At 40.2% G+C, this 21,081-nt stretch overlaps 1 protein-coding gene across 2 annotated transcripts in view; it reads right to left on the bottom strand.

Moving 5' to 3' along the window:
* Positions 1 to 305: 305 nt before the first annotated feature.
* The window catches only part of APBA2 (amyloid beta precursor protein binding family A member 2), an 82,167-nt gene continuing 61,391 nt past the window's right edge, over positions 306 to 21,081 (bottom strand). The window contains exons 6-13 of one of the 2 annotated variants that reach the window (XM_058033627.1): positions 20,065 to 20,100; positions 18,434 to 18,520; positions 14,696 to 14,881; positions 11,862 to 12,041; positions 10,594 to 10,806; positions 9,681 to 9,800; positions 4,353 to 4,493; positions 306 to 2,861 (exon numbers count right to left, since the gene is read on the bottom strand). In XM_058033627.1, the coding sequence (XP_057889610.1) occupies positions 2,790 to 2,861; positions 4,353 to 4,493; positions 9,681 to 9,800; positions 10,594 to 10,806; positions 11,862 to 12,041; positions 14,696 to 14,881; positions 18,434 to 18,520; positions 20,065 to 20,100 (1,035 nt within the window). In that variant the 3' untranslated portion in view covers positions 306 to 2,789. The remainder of the gene's footprint in view (positions 2,862 to 4,352; positions 4,494 to 9,680; positions 9,801 to 10,593; positions 10,807 to 11,861; positions 12,042 to 14,695; positions 14,882 to 18,433; positions 18,521 to 20,064; positions 20,101 to 21,081) is intronic. The other variant, XM_058033629.1, reaches the window with a different exon arrangement.

Here is a 21,081-nt window from a genome sequence, read left to right as displayed (position 1 = left end):
ATCCTGTGACCGGGGTGTGCTGGGGAACCATCCTGTGATCAGGGTGCCCTGGGAAACCATCCTGTGATCAGGGTGCCCTGGGAAACCATCCTGTGATCCGAGTGCCCCGGGAAACCGTCCTCTCCTCTGAGAGGGTCAGCAGGTATGTCATGGCAGCTGGGAACTGTGGTAGAAACCAGGACTGGGACAAACACAGCTAGTGGATGATTAGGAAAAAGTGTCTTCCTTTGGAATTCCACTTTTTTCCCCACAGCAGGATGAGAACGGCTGTTTTTCTGAATGTAAATTTCAGCCTTGATTTTTGCAAACTTTTAATCGATTTATTAGTGGAGTTATAACAAGTGTTTTCCCAACCAGAAATGCATTTATTTCACTGTACTTACAGAAATGCTACTGATGCTGCCCAGCATTTCTTGAAAACCATTGCAAACCCACCAGAGACTGGCTGTACAACTTAAAAGTTGTATTTATTTAATGTACCTCAAAGTGTTTTAACTATCGTCAGTGTTTTAATAAAAAAGTATTTCTGGACTTTGCCTTTTCAACACTGATTTGGATACAAACATAAAGGTGATTTATACACATACACAGTGCTGCTTCTAATCCATTCTTGCAGTGCCTGTCATTCCAGACTAACTGATCTGTCCAGTGTAATCTGCTCCCCCCTCCCAGGGCTGCCCTTTTGAGCTGCAGCACTTGCTGCAGTGTGGTTTATTCCTGCTCTGTTCTGAGTGTTCACCACTTCAGTCCTGCAGTAGTGTGTGACCAAGAATTGATGGTAAATCCTCTGCAGTGTGTGACCAAAAGATGCATTAGGGAAGAAGACTGAAATTCTGCATTTTTCACAAACTTTTTCCAACAGCAACTGACTGGAAGTTAGAAGAATTTTTATCTAGCAGAGCCTTGAGTATTTTCAAAAAGAATTGTTACTCCAATTCATAGTTTTGACAATTTTATTACTAAAACATATTATTGTGGTTCTGCTGTGTTTATGATTTATTTAACATTGATCTTTTTAAAAATATCAAAAAGTAAATATTGACACTGATTTCATTACCAGCATAAACACAGGTCTGCCAGCAACATCTTCCAGTGCAAGCTTCATCCTGGCTCTTTCAGAGGAAATTGGAAAGGCCTTAAAGAGAAGGTTCTCATAAAGAACCTACCACAGGTTGATGTTTCAGGATTTTAATTTTTTTGCAGCAGTGCTTGTCAGTAGCCTTAGTTTCCATTTGAGGTTTAATTATATACTGGTTTCATTTGTGTCACTCTGAGCTGGGCAGACATCCTGTGAAAAGGTCACAAAGGAATGTAGCTGAAGATGGGTAGTTTAAGTTTTACAGATTCATCCATTTTAATGTATTTTAATTATAGCATGCTTCTGTATTGATGTGAAGTTACAGTGACATCCAGTGGCAACAAGGTATGCTAATTGAAAGCTTCTACTCTCAAGATCATAATGATACACAAATTCCTAATTCAAGAGAATATTTCCTTTAAAAAAAAAATCTGTGACCTTTGCAACTGCACTTAGATGAAGAATTAAATGATCTTCTACTTGCAATTTTTACTATGTAAAGTTACACAACAAACAAAATAAGCAAGCTTCCTTTCTTGTTTCAGATTTATTAGTGATAGGTTAATTCTTTCCTAAGGTCAGTTGCATGCAACACACTACTCCTTGAAGTACAGTCATCTAAAGCTCTTTAGTTACTGCATGGTAAGGCTTCTTAAGTCACAGTGTATTTTCTTCAAGGCCTTGGCCAAAAGAAAAAAAAATAGACAAGGTTACACCAATTAACATTTATCTCATAAGGAATACAACTTTACTACTAGGTTTTTTATCTACACACATTCTAATACTGCTGATGGTGCTAGGTTATTTGTCAAAACAATTTACATTCAGAACACACTGCCTTAGGAATAAGAATGCTTTATAAAAGACAGAAACAGGTAAGCATGGCTTTCCCATTTTGAGCTATTATTAACAAAAAGGTAATATGTAAAAATTAAAGAAAAGAAACCCCAGCCCAACACATACATTACACAACCTGTGCAATAAGTTATCCATGAAACAACTCTGTTAAATCATAAAAATCACAAGCATTAAAAATAAATATGTATCTAAATAAATATTTTGATTTTAATCTTGTGGCAATTATTCTTTATTTAGCATATGAAACACTTGTTACATGTTTATGTTCACACCTTGCCAAACAGGTTACACTTGTCATAACAATACCAAGTACTACAGTGGTTTTCTTTACAGTAGAGTCTAAAAGTTTGAACTGCACACATTCCTTTCCACTGAAATACCATCAATTCAGCACCAGTTTTAAAATTATGCAAAGTCATCAGTATTGGACCACTTTATGGGACTGGGATTTTTTTTTTAACTTGAGGCAGCCAGAACTTTCTCTAATTGCTTCTCTCTGCCATCTCCTGCAGTCTCATTCATCAAATATTCACATTCACTGTGTTATCAAACAAGACAGACATACATCACTCCACATAAAGGTTACAAATAAATATGTTTTAAGTTCTATGAGAAAAGAGTTTAGAAGATGTTCAAAATACTTAAATGTTTACAAAGATTTTTGTCTGTGATTATTGTCCTTGACCATCCTTCTCAACACTTTTTGTCAAAGAAATAGAAAGGAAGGAGAGAAAAGGCAGAGACACCTGTCTGTTCCTTGTTCTGGAGCCCTCAGGTCAGCTTCCAAGCCTTTCATTCATACAAAATACAAAATTCTCTTCGGTTATGACAGCTTCAGCTTGGATGGAAGATGTTAGATGTACAGGGGGGTCTCTTGACCTGTTAGGAGCCTGAACATGGCAGCTGGCATAGTCTTCATGTGAATCTGTCAATTGATTACACAGACATTAATAGAGCTAGTACTAGTTTAAAATAATCCAGAAGGCCCCTGTATCTGTATCTCCCTGTGGTCAAAGTGCATTTTTTGTCCTGGCTTCTATAGATCTTTTTCCTAGAGTTTCTAGTTCAAAGTTCTCTGGTTTTAGGATGCTGGTTTGCTATCTTTGCTTTTTTTTTTTTATGTGGTTTGGGTTTTTTTGTTTGGTTTTGTTTTGTTTTTGAATTTATTAATGACAATTACATGATGTGATATCATATAGTTTTAAAAGCCACCTAAACACTTTTTGTTGATATACCCTGCTCCAATTACAGTAAAGTTTACAGACCTTAAATAATAAGTAGCACAAACCTCTCTGAAAATTCATTCTGCTGTTCTGGTATTAATGGAACTTAATGGATAGATTTGTATTCTATCTTCCTCTCTGTGGGAATGTCATTTCATATTTTCACCTAATTACAATATGATCTTCTGAACACAGAACTTGGACTTTGGCACCTGGTGTTCAAATGCCAATCAAGAGTTTGGTGGAACAGTTTCTCCTATGGCTAATGTCAAACCATGACACTAATGCACTTCAATTCCTTCCTCAAGGAGTCCTGGGGCTCCAGTGCCAGAGGGATTTCACAGACTGACAGAGTCCAAGGCTCAGGTAATCAGGTCTCCACCAGAACTGGACTTATTGGACAACACAAGAAGAAGAAAGGGAAAGTTTACTGACTGATAATACAGACCCTGACCAACTGCCTTGGTATCTTCTCTTCAGGCTGTAAAGAAGAAAAGTTTCATGCTGTTTTCCTATGTTAGGTGAGAAGTTACACAGTGAAGGGGGACCATGGAGGGGCTGTTGGAATCTACAGCTTTGCTCCTGACAAAGAGCACATACTCTATTATGATTTGTCAGGTATCATTTTCCAGGAGGACACCAGCTCTCTCTAATTTTTGTCAGAGGAACTAGTTGGAGATCTGGCCAGGGTTCTGTACTTAGACTACCATTAAATTCAAGAGGGATTTTGAAAAACTGGACAATCTTGCTTATTCATTGCTGATCTTGCTAGAAGTACTGGAGAGAGGTGACTTAACTTACTTCCAAGGTAAGTTGGAAATTAAATTATAAAAATGTATATCAGTTTGCATCTTTCAGACATAGTAATTCATTTCTATGGCAGATGCTGTAGTGATAAGAGACATCTTCACAGCCAACATCCCTGAGTGATTTCTTCCTTTAATCACTTGATTTAATTCAGAAAGTAGGTTGAAGGTATAGATTTATGCAAGGAATTCTTAAAAATGAATGGAAAAATGCAGTGAATATGCATCATTAGTTGTTAAAAATACCCCAACTGTTAATTGTTTCTTATTAGTGCCAAACTTAATTTACTGAATTGGTGAATTTAATGCTGTGTTGACACTCTTTTCCACTGAAACATGCATTTTTTCAACTATTTTGCTGCCTTGCTAAAGGCTTTGCTCCCTTACCTCTCCCACTGAGTTGGACAGTGCTTGCACTATCTTCTCATGAGCCGTGGCCACCACGCTCTGCCCGTTGATCTCGATGATCCGGTGTCCCACTCTCACCCCGCCCCTCTCTGCTATCCCACCTCGCATCAAGCTGCAAATCTGCCAGGAGAAAGCAATGGTTACTGAGGTTCAGAAATACCATCATGCAGCCCTCACTGGGACTTAATGAGTGGTGATGCTGTCAGGATTCCAGAAGGTGTTGTTGGAAGTATTAATCAATGAGTTTTTAAATGTTACTTTAGGGTTTGTTAGAGGGAGTTTTTTTCTGAGATTTCTGCCTGTTATAATTTTCATTTTTAGTCTCCAAATGGGAACATAAAGATACCTTCCACAGTGATACAGGTTGTAGCCACACAAAAGTGGAGACAGAAGGAGAGAGATTTATGCCCTGCTGGGACACAACCTCCTGTGCCCCTGCAGGAGAGGAGGGAGCTCTGCCCTCCAGGGTCTCAGCTTCCCTCTGCACTGTTCAGTGCTGCTGGCCACAGGGAGCTCAGGATGGAGGAGGCAAGTTCAGCCATTCTTCTTTAACTGGCAGCTGAGGTTCCAGTAAAGAACTTGGCACAATTCTGAATGTTATGACCCCTACAACAGGGTAATAATTCTACAAGAAAAATAATTCTACATTCAGCAGACACAGTCCCAGCAGACATTGCTACCTAAAGTATTTTGAGGTTGCAACAAGCATAGAGTGCAGGCAGAAAGAGAAATCTCAATCTGGTGTGCAGTTGAGAGTGTTTCCTCCTTAGCAACAGTATCTATGCTGCAAGGGGACCCACCCTGGCAGGCCAGACTGCTGTGCATTAGGTACAAATTGCTGGCAAATTATTTCAAATGACTAAGTCCATGAATCACACAAGGCAGATAATGTACAGCTCCAATCTCTGGAACTAAGCAGACTTTATCAGCATTGGGATTTACCTTTTGTTGACTGAGAAAAACCAGTTCTTGGAGGAAAAGAAATGAGTGCTGGAGCATCAGCTAATGCCTGCTTCTGCAGTTACTGTCAATGGTTAGAATGATATGCCAAGAATCATTATTTGCTGTGATCTGGTCGTTTGTTCAGAGCTAAATACAAGTATGGTAAGATGGGCTTGTGCCCCAGTGAGTTTGTTATCTAATTCAGAAGCACAGGATGTGGGGAGATGGCCAGTCTGGGACGTGTTGAAGGTAAAACACTGTTTGTGGTTGACTGGAATATTTTCCTATATGGCACTAGCAACTTCCTTTAGACTCCTCTCCACAAATAACAATGCAATAAAAAAAGAAATCCCTTCTCACTTGATGTTCAAACTGTTTGATATGAGGAGTGAGAATATATTGTTATTCTGTGCTTACAAAATATATATTATATTCTTTGCTTTGCCTTTCTCAGCATTCAGAAACAAAAATCAAAAAAGCCCCAAAAAACCTCAAACCCCAACACATTCCTCCTATGGTGAGATTTATCTTCCACCATGCTCTCTCCAGGGGCTGAGTGTTACCTCCTGTAGTCCTTAAAGTATTTCTGGTGGGCTTCACTATCACTTTACAGAATTGTTCTTGAATTTCAGTCACATACAATGGATTGTTCTGCAGGTAGTCTGCCTTCTAATCACACAGCTCACAAGATAAACTCTACTACACAGATCTCTTTTACAGAAAGCTTCTCAATTCAACTCACTGTTAGAATAAGTTTGCTCCTTGCTGTTGGGGAGCAGTAATCAGAAAGGACAAAAAGCAGCATATATCAAAAAACCCCTTGTATATATTTTTTTTGTGGTGTAAAAGAAAATACAGATGCAGTACGGCTGAAATAAAAGGTTTTGGAGCAAATGGAAATGTGATCCCTCACCCCACTGGCATAAAGGAAAAGATAATGGCTTGCATATCTGTCCAGAGCCCTTTTCCCTGCTTGGCTCTCAGAGCACTTTTAGCACTTTTAATACCATCAGCCAGTTTTTAATTTCTAACAGCCCCAGACATAGAAAGTGGTCTCCTCATTCAGGAATCCCTCTCCAGGGGAGGCAGGCAGCTTCCTTTTGTGAGCATTAAGTGTTTTAATGAGGTAGAAAGAGAAGCAGACAGAGGCTGAGTGGCTCTGCCCAGGCTGCCAGACCCTGCTAAGCCGAGACAGCACACACAGAGAAAAAAATATTCTGCATTTACAGCACACATTTAGTGACTCCTATATTTGCAAGGGCTGACTCAAAGCAGCCTTAAGAGTTTTGTCTCCAGCCAGGGGAGCTATGACAGCTGAAGCTGGTGAGTTTAAACTGAGCAATATTTTTAAGTAAATATGATTTTATTCAGCCAGGACTCTTTAACTAGTTGTATTTGTTGAACATGGCAACAGCTATAATATTAGATAAAGGAAGACACATCTGCTTCTTGTAAGCAAGAGTCTAAATTCTATTGACTCTGTAAACTGAAGGGGAAAAAAGAAAAAAAAAGGTGTAAACCACACTGGTTCAATCCACTCAGCTGTGACAGGTCTGCAATGCCTTAGACCAGCTGCAGCACATCAGATGTGAAACTTCAGTAGCTTCACAATCAGTTTTATTGCAACTGCCCACAGAGTAGCAAAGCATTAGGATAAAATAGTGCCAGACAAACGTTATTCTGTGTAAATGTCTTAATCATAACCTATTAAAATGAGATTTCTCCTCATGTCACTTTTATATTACACTGTTGAAACCCTGTAAATTTTTTGCCAGTTTAAATGACAGTAAACAAATGCAGGGAAGAAAGAATAAGATGTTCTGTAAAGTTTTACTGTATTTTTGGATAGCTTGTGCTAGGCTAGGGACAGGGTAGATAGTTCTCAGAGAAAGTGAGATTTAGACTGAGAAGTGGTGTTTTATCAGCAGTGAGAATATAACTGGTAATTCACAGATTTTTTTTTTCACAATCAAGAAAAAAAAAAAAAGTGATATACAAGGACCAAACCTGGAAGACAATAATGTGATACATAAGGACCACCTGTATTTAAATAACATCATTTTAAAAGAACTGTAGCATAATGACTTTCAGAAGGTGGCTGACAGGTCATCTAATGCTCACCTCCCCATCACACAACACTCATAATTGTTATGTGTGTGCACAACATCCTTTTTTCAGCTGCAGCAGTGTCAGCATCTGCCTGACAGCCTGTGCAGGCAAAGCCAGCTCAGATGGGGTTTCTGTGGCCAGCAGCTGCTCTGTGTGTTTATGGGCCATTCCCACTCTAATGGCTGTGCATCCTGCACAGATGAGATAGGCAGGGTGAAAAGGAACCACTGCAAGGCTGCTGTCAGGGGAGGCACAGAAATAAATCCCAGCTGCATGGATAATGAGGTAATGGCCTACCAGAAAGAGACATTTAATTATATCTGTTCTGACAAGCCATTTATTTCTTTGCTGTGCTAATGCTGAGCCAACAAAGAACAGTATTACTTCTGGATCCAATCATAATTTGTAACAATTGCTGGCAATTACAAAAGTACTTTTAAAGAGTAGAGTGTCAAACTACCAGAGAGATATATTTTATAGTTATATTTTCAAATGTTGAAAGAGTTTTTCAGAGGAAAGGATTTTCCAGGCCCAGAGGTTTGTCTCCATAGCAGCCTAACAAAAGATGTTACTCTTATCTTTTTGTTCACTGGCTTTCATATTCAAACAGGCTTTTCATAGATGAAATGCACTGCAAGGCTTTATTTTTTCTTTTTCCTATATGAAAAGGATTTTTTGCTGCTTTTGGTGAACTTTACATTTGATGTCATTTGAATGTTGTTCATTTAAGTGGAAGGAATGATGATCTGCCAGTGTGGTGACAAATGGCCAGTAGATGGAGGGAGCACACTGTGACAGGAAACAAGCAGAGCCTGCAGGATTTACTAAACTGAGGCTCCAGGCATGTAGGAGATGATTAGCAGGGACAAGGTGAATAGATTGTCACAGAGACTGCCTGTCCATGTAAGGGCATGGCATGCTCCTAATCCACCTCGGCCTGATCCATTTCCCCAGCCCTGATCCCTCCCCCACCAAAGCTGGGAATGGGCTCCTGAAAACTTGATAATCACATGCAGTGATGCTTACAGGTATATAAATGTATTCCCTTGTTTGGTTATAGCACCAGTGGAACACACAAGACTTACAAAGGTGAGCAATAAAGGAATGAGATCAGTGTCTCAAAGAGAGCACCCTCTGTGAGATCAGGTGAAACCAGATCCTGGGGTAGGAACCACTTAGAGTTCATCCAGCTGGAGCAGAGGTACAGCAGGGCCTTTATATGTAATCTTAGGCAGGAACATTTTAAACTTGTGGAGTAGTAACTGAGAGATGGCCAGGAGAGCTGCAAACCCACTCCTGAGCCATCTGAAGTGCAGGAAGGCACATGCACCATATCTTACAGTCACCTGTTACTCTTCCAGCTCTCAAAGGGTGGCAAACAGAGATCTGGCAACTTCAATCAATGCATTTCACAGAACAGGGAGCAGAGCCCACAGCCTTTGTGATGTGGTTTTCTATGTGAGCAGCCTGATTATTTTTTCCCTAGACTGGAGGAAGAGGAAATGCTGATGGTCCTGCCCTACAGCCAGTCCCTACTGCTAGTGGCAGCCCCCAGAAGGGCCAGTGACTACCTGGGTTAGTTGTGTGGGGAGTTTGCTCTGGAAAGGTGACAAAGAATGGCTTGGGAAGGAAGAACTGAGAGAGGAGGAGGCTGAGCTGCCTGGGGTAAGTGTTCACTGCCACATTTGTTCTCCTCTTTGCTGCTGCTATTACAGGGAAGCTGCAGCACACAGAGGAGGGGTACCTGGGCCACAGCCTATACAATTGCTTTGTAATGAGAGGTTAGCTTTTATAAGAGTTTAGTTTCAATAACAGTAGGTCACAATTATATTCCCATGCCATCCACATAAATTATGCACAGCAGAAGAAAAATTAAAAGTCTTAGTGAGTGTGTAATGAAACTTTAAAAAGAGAAACAGAATCAGATCTAAGATTGAAGTGCTATAATTGTAAAAACCTTTTTCAGCATAAGGTTTCCTTGCAACTCTGGCACTAATAACAGTTTTACATGATCAGGCTATTGCACCAAATAATCTGGGCTATAAATCTTGTTGCTTTATTATGTAGGAAAATCCCTCAAGAATTTCTCCCAGTGTCATCCATTTGCATTATATTACTCAGAGACTGTAAGGTTTTAATAAACAGTAGAAAAAGTGAGGTCATGCAAGATTGTCTCAGTACTTCCATATGTTTTTCGAAAAAGACAAAAAAGTGAAGGGAAAAACCCCAGAACAATCAATGAACACAGAAACTTACAATTCCATTCTGTACACTGAAGCCCAGCTGGTATTTCAAGTCTGGCCGTTTTATGAGGACAGTAGTCACAGGAGGACAGCTGACAATGTTCAGTTTGACTTGTGTCTGATTCTTGAGTCCCTGTAAGATATTCCAAAAGTCAATATTTCTGAAATGAATCTTACTGAGCCCTCATCTGTGATTTCCTAATTGCAAGAGTGTTAAGCAGCTGATCTGAGAAAGACTAGTGAGAGTTAACAGAAATTGATTGCTAACTTAGAGATACATTTCTCTTATTTATTTCCCTCGATATTTGGCTCAACAAAACATTAAAATTTTGCCTGTAATTACTACAGAAATGTAAACAAATCTTCCAATAAAAATCAAAACTGACTACTGCTTGCTGTTTCCCAGCATCTGGCTAATTAATCTCCTGCTTCTGCTGCTCTTGGTAAATCTGCACAGACATCAGATTTAGTCTCCATGACTAAAGATATTGCATTCTGGAATTCCATTGTGTCTGCAGAGTCTTCATCTGCTCACTTGATCTGTCCTGCAGTCTTCCAGCCTCCATCCATTTTATCTGCATGGAACCCAAAAACGCATAGGACATTTTAATCTTATTTTATGCTGGAGGCTGTGAGGAAGCTTAAAACTTTGAAGACAGCTAAGTACTTAATTTAGGCAAATTTTACAGACATGGCCTCATTTGTTACAGCCCAGTAACAAAACTGTAACATGTTCTCCAGCCCTAAATTTCTGTGCATCATCACTCCTGAATCTCTAATTCTGCTTTTTGTTAATGACAGATTACTGGGGTTTTTTGCAGTGATATGAAAAATTGTGTCTGCTGGAAATCTACAGGATCACTTGTCAGAGGATTCCACCTGCTTTGTCCTACGATCTACAGCACAGAGTTGTAAGTCTGGGGTACCTTTATGATCCCTTGGCATGTTGCAAGAGGTAGACCAACTAAACTGGTGCCATTAATGGACATGATTTGGTCTCCAATGCTCAGTTTTCCTGAACGTGCTGCAGGGCCTCCATTCATCATGTTGGCCAGGATAACCGTGGGTAGAATGGATCCCCATCCAGATTCCACAATCACTACCCCAAGAATTTCTCCCTTCTGTTTTTCTAGCTGGAGCTGCAATTAAAAAGGAAAAACAATTTTTTTGCTTTGATTTGTCTGACTTTGAGCATGAATATGTCACTTGTTCCCAAATAACATCTACAAATCACAAACCAAATTCTGTCCTTTGCCATTAGGTGCTTCATGACTTCAATGTTAACTGTGGAACACACAGCTGTTTCTTTTCAGGGGTGTCCTGCACTTGTTTGTTGAAGGTCATAGAGGTTTAATAGGCAGAGCACTCACACATGGTTAACTCTGTAGGAAGTGGTGGAACTGGATGCCAAGGGAATGAATGCTAAGGAAGTTTCTGTCCCTGGAACCAGAGGGGGAGGCTCTAACCTTTTGTGGCTGGGGCAGTGCCTGCCAGCCAGGCTTTGTTCAGCTCCACTCCTGCCAGCACTGCTCAGGTTTTCTCTTGATCTCAGGGCTTGTCTGTCCTTTTCAGGCAAGGATCTCTTAATGATTATTACCATTATTACCGTTATTAATATTGTTAATTATTGAATATACTCGTGCCTAGCATGTTCATGTAAGTTCCCTGATGTGCTGTAAATGATGCCTTCTCCTGAGCTGTCAGTAACCACAGCACAGCTAACACCTATAAAGTGGAGCAAGAGTTTAAGTAGAGAACATGCTCTTGAGGCAAATACAGGGAATTATTTCCTCTCAAATGTGGAATGACAGGGAATGCCGATGGCCAGCTGACTTCTGCTGAAGTTATCTTTTGCAGAAAACCACAACTCTGCCAGCTCTTTCTGTGTCAGTGCTTAGGTGAAACATAAAATCACCTTACACTGTGTACTGTGAATAGCACAGAGCTTATCTAGCTCAGATGTAAATGTACTTTATTACTGTTCTTATCAATGGAAACAGAAAGACCCTGAATATGAAAACAAGAAATCCTAATAAACCATAAAGCTGGTTTTAGTACACAGGACTGATGAAGGACACATCTTGAAACTGTAATATCATCTTTAAAAATGCAAAAAAAAAAATATTTTTGAGAATATTTCTTTTACTCTGAAAAAATTGGATCAATTTGAAATGAAAATCCAAACCTAGTTTACCTCTTTGCAGTTTTCTGAATTGGAGAAGTGTATGAGATCATCATTGTACATCTCTTGGGTGTTGATGATGTCACTGTATTCTTTCTGACTGAGATCCTCTGGGTTAATTCCATTGGCTCTTAAAAACTCTTGGTAAGCCACACTGAAAGCCTGACCAATTGACTGAGCTATGAGCTGTGCCTAAAACGTAGAAAAAAGCAGCTCAGAGAAAGGACAGATCAACAGTTTAGCAATGAAACCACAAGAAACCAGGAGAGAGATTGGATTTTAAGACAGAATCAAAATAAGGATCCTGCAAAGTTTCTGCATTAGCATGGATATAAAGTCATTTTAAGGTCTGCTGTACAGAAAGAACCCATTCCATCCAAAATCAAATTGCAAACTCCATTAAAACCCCTGCTGCTGTCCCCTGCTCAGTACTCTGCAGCAGCAAGCAGCCATTTGCTGCCCATGCCCTGTTCCAGTGGGCACTGGAGAGGCCTGGCTGCCCCCAGCCCGAGCAGAGCTGTGGAAGGGAGCCACGATCCCTGCCCTGAGCACAGGCTGCCTGCAGGGTGAGGGGAGCAGGGATGCTCTGCCTGCACACACGGGTATGCACTGATGGCTCTGGCTGTGCTGTCACCTGCTGCTCCTGCCCCTGCCTTTCCAGGACTGAAAGCACAGCTCCAACACAGCCATCTGCTCCCCTGCTCCTGCCCCAGTGCCTGTCCCAGCAGCCAGGGATGCCCCTGCTTACCCACTGCACATCCAGGGCAGTGTTCCCATTAACACCTCCACTAGCAATGGCAGGGAGCATTTCAGGAGTGAGCCAGAGCCGCCGTTAAAGCCTGCTAATGTTGAGAACACCCATTCAAAAGCCCTTGTCTTTCTTAAATTTTGGAGCACTTAACTGCACTTTCCACTAGATGGCAAGGGAACACAGAGAAACAGAGATCAGTAAAAGGAATGTGTAATCACTTTTTCTACATTTGAATTATGGTTTTCTTACACTAAGTTTACTGCATCTCATTGGAGAATGCCATGTTGAGTTTTGTATATTTTTGGATCATCACTTGTGTGGTCATTGGGGCATATGAGTAGCTCCTGAAGATATGAGACATTAATTGCACCTTACATGCCCTAAAAATATTACTAACCAAACCTGTGTTCTGGAAATGCAACACAGCTTCTTAAACAGTCAGTACCTTTTAAATGCATTTCAAATGCATGGGGTTTTATGGTTATTATAAATCTGTATCTTCTTACAATCTATTGATCAAGTGTTTTCTTTGATGCTAAAAGGTTGTTTCTGTATTTCATTTATGCTGCTGTACACAAAAGCACCAATCTGCTTGACTGGAAATGACTTTAGAAAATTAAGGACATCATTCACAAATTGTTTCTTCAAATTTTAAAGCATATTTTCAAGTCTTTGCTCTATACCTAGAGGTTTGTACAGAATCATACAATATGCTGAGCTGGAAGGGACCCATCAGGATCAAGTCCAGCTCCTGGCTCTGCACAGGACTTCTCCAAAATTTCATCCTGTGTGCCTGAGAGCATTGTCCAAATGCTTCTTGAGCTGAGCCAGGCTTGGTGCTATGACCACTGCCCTGGGCAGTATGGTAATGCAGAAGTCACTCAGGACATTTTCATATCATTCCATTATTAAAGTTCATCACTCATTACTGAGTCCTCCTGCTCTCCATTGCCATTGCTCTCTCTGTAGTTCATCCTCTGCCTTTGCCTTCATTCTACCTTCCCAAAGCCATCATCTCCAGATGTCATGCTCTGTTCTATTGCTGCCAGTAACAGCCAGTTCTTACATCTTAATTACATCTCTATCTCTGAGCTCTTATGAATGTTTATGAAAGCATTATGCACAACTTAGAGATAATGTAATTAAGTTGCTTGAAAAGGTTATCCAAGCAAAGCTGTGACAGAGCTGAGCTAACTGGGTCTCAGAACAACCCCGGTCTAGAACTCTAACCTTTAGACAATGCCATTTCTCCTTCATGGGCTTAATTGCTTTAACATAATGAAAATGGATTGCTTAACTCAGAATATATGCAACCTCTGAGTTATGACTGTCTGACCCAAAGAACTCCATTATTTTTAATTGGTATTATATCTAAATATATACCTAGAAATTATATCTATAATTGTTCCTGTAATAACAGTGATGACAAATACTTTGTACTGCCTCTTACTGTCAAGTTAGAACAAATTTTGCTTTTTCTGTTTTACTGGCTTGGTATATTTTTCCATAAATGTTTTAGGTTGAAGTCCCTTCTCTGCCACTTCAGACAGAAGTACCTAATTCACTACAGTCCCAAACCTGGATATACAACAGCAGTAAAGCAAGGTTATCTTCTTTTGTCACAAGAGGTACGGGATGGCACATCAGCACTTTTCACGACAGTGAAACAGGATGTACAGCAGAGATGGACAGAATTCTATGATTCTATATAAAAATTCTAGTTTGTAATCTTTGCTAGGGATGAAGAATGAGAACTCAAAAATAAACAGCTGAATGTGTTCCTAAACACCAAAGGATCAAGTGGCATGTTTGAGAGTACATACAACTAGAGGTCAGTAGCCACAAGGAACCAGGACTGGGTGGAGGGCAGCCAAGGCAGTAGAAGGGACTTGGCTTCAGTTAAGAAGTCCAGAATGGTTCCAGCTCATTCCAAGTGCCTGGAGGCACATATGTGTCATTTTGTGCCAACCCACTGGACAAAAGGAAATAATCCAGGATGAATGATCAGTTTGATATCCCACAGGTTAACTTTGCCCATGAATGGCCATTGACTTCAGAGCTCTCTCCATGACCTGCGTTGTTCCCGTTTACTTACATCCTCTGACTCAAAGACGTGGCAGATCATTTTGTACTGCTTCTTGCCCTCCTGGGCGCCGGGGGTGGTCTCGATGCAGTCCTGGGAGGCGGAGCGGGGCATGCGGCGCCGCGCCATCAGCACCACGATGTTGCCGATGTCGGCGATGTAGGAGATGGTGCGCAGCGCGTGGTCCATCATGGTTTCCTGCACACAGCAAGGACAAACTGAGCAGTTCTGCAGGCCTGCTGCTCTCCTGCAAATACTGCAGCTGCCCTCTGCTTGACAGCCTGCTGCTGGAGAAAGACAAGAGCTACAGAAGCACTTCCTATGGGCCCAGACTGGATATTCCCTCCAGTCAAAGGGAAGCAGAGCAGCTGTCCAAGGCATTGGCTTCAATGGAACTGTTACCTAAGCAAATTCAGTATGGTTGCTGCTGTAAAGGAAGAATGAAGAGCCATGCTGCTGTTTTACATTCATTTTCATGCTGTTGGAAAATTATGTTATTCCTTTACATATTTTGCTGTTGTTAGGATGAACTGTACTTAAGGAAATAGAAAGGGCACACCTGGAATCTGCTTCTGGCTGGGGTCACTGATCAGTTTGGAGAGTTTTTCCAGGTTTTATCTATTGCTCAAACTAGAAACAACCAAAAGCATAATAGTTGTACTGATCAAACTAGTTGAGGATGTGTCCTGACCATCCCTGTCCCTCACCTTAATAGCTAAAAGCATCCACCAAATTCCATATTAATTGCAACAAAAGCAAGTGGTACAAGTTAATTCACAATTTTAATAATTTATATAAGCAGCAGCATTCTTTATGTAAACAGCTTGGCACAAGTTCAGCATCAGTTGAACAATTTTCTAAGGCCTAAGGAAGAAGGATTGTTCTTCAAGTCAACAAAAGTAATTGTTTTAAGAATTTCAGTACAATTTAACTTGACAGACAAAACTACAAATTACTGTTGTTTCTTAGAACCACTTGTCTTGCTGAAGATAATCACTACCCATAAAATTATTGTAATGATTCTTCTCAGGCTTGAAATAATGCTTATCCCAACCTATGAAAAGTAATGATGGTTAAGAGGTGGCTTGAGGAGTGTCTCTAAGGGCTGCAGGGGCTCAGGAGGATTTACAGCACTTCTGTCAGAATGGAAAAATGTTTTTATAATGGACATGTCTCAGCAGGATGCAGGGAGCTCTGCAGAGATAAGAGATAATTGCTTTTCAGCAGTGTGCACCAAGTATTGTGTAAGGGTGTAATCATACATGCAGTGTGCACAAGAGTGAATGCATTGGGAAAATGAAGGCATTTCATCTCACCTGCCAAGAAAGCCTTTCTGCCCATATCATCACACAGAGGTTACTTAAATGGTTTGAGTTTTTTTATTTTCCCCTTGTAGGGGTGAAAGCAATCATTCCTCCATCCCTCCCACATTTTTCCTGTTAAGAGTAAGGCAAATACTATCTGGTGACTGTAAATATGAGTTTACTTTTGACTTAGTTGTGACTTGACTTTTTCCTTTGTCTCTCCATATTCCATTGTACTCAATTTTCCATTACCAATATATTTTTCACCCCTCTCCTTTATTACTTTCCCATAAATCCCTCCTGTCTATTTGCCTCTCTCCTTTCCTTTATCCCTTTCTGAATCCCATCCATTCCATCCTTGTTGTCCTTATATTTATCCTTAGCAATTCAGCCTCTCTCAGGCTTTTCTGAAGCCATTGTTCTCTTCTCCTGTCTAGATTGCCCTTTCTCAGATTCTCCCTTCTTTCCCATGGAATTCTTTCAGAATCTTGTTTGTTGCTTCTCTTGAAACCCAAAGAACAGCTGAAGGAAAAAACCTAAGCATTCCTCCAAGCTTTAAAGTGCTGTACTCCTGTGGGAGTGTGAAGACAGCCTAATGAGTCAGGCGATTTAGTGGAGTCAGTCGTGCACCAGAGGCTCTGCACATCCACATTTGTGAGCTCTACATCTTTATTTTTCTTTCTTCATTTTCCCAGCTGCTTCACTCCCAGCTTCTCTTCACTGACTGAGCAAGAAGCTGGGAGAGGCTGCTGTGGCTTCTGCTGGTTTGGGGCAGTGAGTGCAACCCACAAAGCTGTGGCACAGGGAAGAATTCCTGTCCTATCAACAAGGCACGTGGGCAAACATAAGGCAGCTCCTACTTCATCCCTACTAACCAGGTGCTTGATGGCTGAATGTATTCAGCAACTAAATGCATAAACACCCAGGAATGGCAGGGGTGCCATTTCCTTGTGCTGTTCAGGGCAACACAATCACCACTGCTGGCTCTCTTCCAGCCCAGGAATGCACCTGACTGGTGCTGCTCAGCATTTTGAACCTTCCTGCATGTCATTTCCTGAATGGGAATTTTACATTTTCATTCAGCTGTTGCCTCACGTGAGCTGTACAACACTACAGATGGATTAAAACACATGGCATGCTGCAGAAACAGGGTTTATGTAATTGATAAAGCCCTGAAAGTACAGATTGTCTCTGACAGCTGCCACCCCAGCTGAAATAGACCCATGGTAATTATACCAGCCAGGACCTTCACTAGCACTGAAAAGTGTTACCAAGCCAAAAATGCTAAAAAGTCATGGGAATATTTCTGTTATAGCTCTTTGAAAGACATAGTGTAAAAAGAAACACAAACAAAACCAAACCAGCAAACAAAAACACAAACAAAACCCCAGGGAAAACACTAGAGAGCTTGGAATTAGAACAATTTCCACTATTACTATTTTCATCTGGTTGAGCAGCTCAGACATTAGACACCACTTATGATGGAGCATCACCACAAATCTCAGGGGATCAGAAGAGTAAGATGCCAGTTCCTTTGACAGTTTGTGGGCTACTTCAAAGGACCTTTCCTTTTTTGTTTTAAATTGGTGTTCAGCAGAAATGCTGAACTATTTAAAGTAAGAAGAGTGATTTCCACTAAGACTAATCCTTACTCAACAGACACTGTGCCTGTTAACTGCCATACATTCCAGCTATAAACTGTAGCTCTTCATTTATCAATAACATCCCCTAAACAAAAGAAAACTTGACATGATTTACTTCTGACAAAATGTTGCTAAAAATGCCCTTTTCAATGCCTCTCATAAGAATGAAAATTTGAAGACTTCCTGTATGATCAAAGTTACAAGATCTTGTGAGATTACTAAATATTGGATCCATGTATAAATTATATGTATTTAGTTGTAAATTCCTCAAAACCTCCTTTTGATGAAAATCACCTCTTTTTGAATAGACAAGCATTCCTAGAAGATGAGGCTGGTCATTGCTGTGCTCTCCAAATGCTGCTTTTATATGAACCATTAATAATTTACCTTAGTCAATAGGATGGTGGCTCAGATGTGATTTATGGAAAAAAATTGAGATGAAATGTTACAAATGGCAGGATATGAATGGCTTAGTCAAAGCAGCAAATGACTTCCCTGTTGGACTGTAAATCTGGGTTCTGAAGCTGTTCCAGAGGAGTGGTGTACATGCATTCTGAAAGGCTGTTGAATATTTTTTTGAATTGAGTTGAATTATAGCTCAATTATAGCAACATGCAGACATCTTCCAACACATCAAATAAGCAAAGCAGGTGTCAGTCTTGTCAGTCTATTGGCAAGTGTTAGAACAATAGGAGCTCTTTCTGAATACCTGAATTTATCCAGGTTCAATAAAGTGTCCCACTAACTGTGTAAGAGCACAATCTAACTCAACATTATTCTCCGAGAGTTTAAATCCAACTTACCTGTGTGTCTGCATTTAGAACTTTGATCCTCTGTGTGGAGATGAACAGATCCACTTCAGTCAAGGCTTGGGAATCTCCCTCTGAGGTCTAAAAGATAAATGATGTTTTACAAGAGAATTTTTAATTTTCAGAATGACAAATTCATGGACTGCTTCAAGCATAATGTGATGCGAGACAACTGCACTTAAAACCATTACAGAGCTGGCTATTCAAAGGTGTTTCTAAAGACATGCAAAGAGTACATTTATTGCATAGACAGAGTGAAGCCTACTCTGATATTCTGGGTAAGAGAGAATTTTGGAGCCTGTGGGACTGACAGCTCAAGCATTAAAATTCTCTATTTATATGAAAACAGGTGAAAAAGTATGGCTGGTTTTTCCTTACTTTCTCACAGATGCACTTCAGTACTTGAGGCACCAGACTTGAGAAAGTAGGAGAACTGAGAAGGTGACTTAGTTCCCATCAGCTGTTTAGGCCTTGCCACCTTCAGTGAGCTCACCCAAAAAAGTGCAAACTGATGCTCAGTGCTGTGGTGGGATTTAGGACTTTTTTTTTTTTAGCTTTTTGGGTTTTTCCTAGAAAATAAAGAACCAAGCACTGAACTAACGTTTCTCTCACATCACAGAAGGCCATCAGGGTATGACCTCAGCTGCTTCTGAGCACTGCTCACTAGGGAAACACTTCCATGCCCCATCAGAGAGCATGGTCACAGAGCAAGAGGGATCGTTACAATGTAATGTCAGGCTCCAATGTGAGTCCTGGCTCTGTCCACTTGAGAAAACAGGAGAAGAGGTGGCAAAGCAGCTGCTACCTCTCACTGAAGCATTGTCCAAGTGCTGCCCTTGTTCTCTAGTCCAGCAGGAACATATGGATTCCTGCAGGCTGCTTGGGCACAGGGACCACTGCAGCTGGTATTGAGCAGCACCTGTGGCAGCAGCCTCAGAATAAAATGGCCACAGATTGTCTCAGCCTGGGCTAAAGGCAGGCACTGGCTCATGATGAGAATTATGTATTTGCTAATCCTTTTTGGAGTTATAAAGGCTTAGCTATGCCTATAATTCATTTAGATTCATTTTATTCTGATTATCTTCCAGCAAAACACAAAGCAAGCACATACTTTGGCAGATACTACTTGTATTGATTCCATCCTTATGGTGATATTTTTGTCATCTGTATTTAGTTATTTGAAGTATTGTTTTTAACAGTGCAATGTTTCCTGTATGAATTGTTCCAGCTACTATGTGGTGAATTTATTTTGGTTTTAAATATCAACAATAACAATAAATATACAGTAAGTCACAGGCACAGGAAGAACATCTTACTGCTTTGGTTAGTAAAATCAAAATAAGCATTGCATTCAAAAACATCTCCCAGATAACAATGGCTGTGCATCTGCAGTAAACAAATCACAGGTATTCAGCAGGAGAAGGGCAGCAGACAGGCACTCCAGCAAATGAACAATGAAGAAAATGAGTTCATTTTACTCCATTCAGTATTCTACTGCAGACCAAAGAAGAAACCAAAATAACAACTTTATGAGGATCTGTAATGAAAGACATGACACGCCATGGAAAACAAGGACAACAAAAATGTAAGTAAACATTAGCATTCAAGAAAAACAGTTTACACACCGCTTTTTTCTTGATTTTAGCCGCCTTTTGCATCCTCTGAGGAGCAGCATAAAAAAAAGAATGCAGACAGATGTACACAAAGGGAAAGAGAAAACACAGTGTGGGAAGTCAGGGAAACTTGGACTGTGAATCCAGACTGCTGAAAATTAAAAAACTGGGAGCAGTGGGGGAATGATGTGCAAGAGAGAAAGATTTGTTTATACTTTATGCAGTTCTCAAGCATAATTGGATTTCATGGCATTGTGCACATTCACAATTGATTACAAAAGAATTGGTACTAAAGTGTTGTCTGTTATCAGCTGCTCCCAACACTTATCCTGCCAAATTTACAGCAGTCAAAAAGGGCAGCACATGCATCTTAAACCCAAGGTTTTGTCTCCATGTTGATCACACGTCTACATGTAGCTGTTGAACAAAACACAGCTCAAGCCCCCTGCCATGACTGTCTAGAGCAGTCAGGTACCCCTGACAGATTGGGGTTGGTATTAATACATACAACAGTTTTTAGGGAGTTAATTGCAATCAACAATTACTTACTGTAACTTGAGATATCACAATATGCTAAATAGAAACAGAAAGGTTTGGAAAGTTTAAAGAACTGGACCTTTCTTGCATTCCACTTCTTTCTAAATGCTAAATCAATTATCAGTCATGACAATCTCTTGTAAGTGGCCTTTCCAAACTTGTTTTCTTCAAAACCATGCAAATTTTAGCAATTAAATATTTCATTGACTATGCCCATACTTTTTCTCCTAATATTTAAATCTGCCTTTAACAGTGTGTTTATTCAGATGAGATATTTACAGCAGAGGTAAAATAACTTCTAAAACTCTACTACTTAGATTCTTAATCAAAATACGATTTTCTTTACAGAGCTCTATGAAGCAGTCTATGATACATTATTACAATGAAATTGTTCACTGTAAATAACACAAATCCAAACACAATAGCAATGAATATTCTTGTCCTAAAAAGTAATAATATAAGTAATAATATTGAGACTTTCTCAATTTGTAC

Source organism: Melospiza georgiana, chromosome 13 (genome assembly GCF_028018845.1).
Source record: "Melospiza georgiana isolate bMelGeo1 chromosome 13, bMelGeo1.pri, whole genome shotgun sequence".
Lineage (NCBI taxonomy): Eukaryota > Metazoa > Chordata > Aves > Passeriformes > Passerellidae > Melospiza > Melospiza georgiana.
The sequence above is the reverse complement of the archived record's forward strand: the minus strand, read 5'-3'. Positions and strand labels throughout refer to the sequence as shown.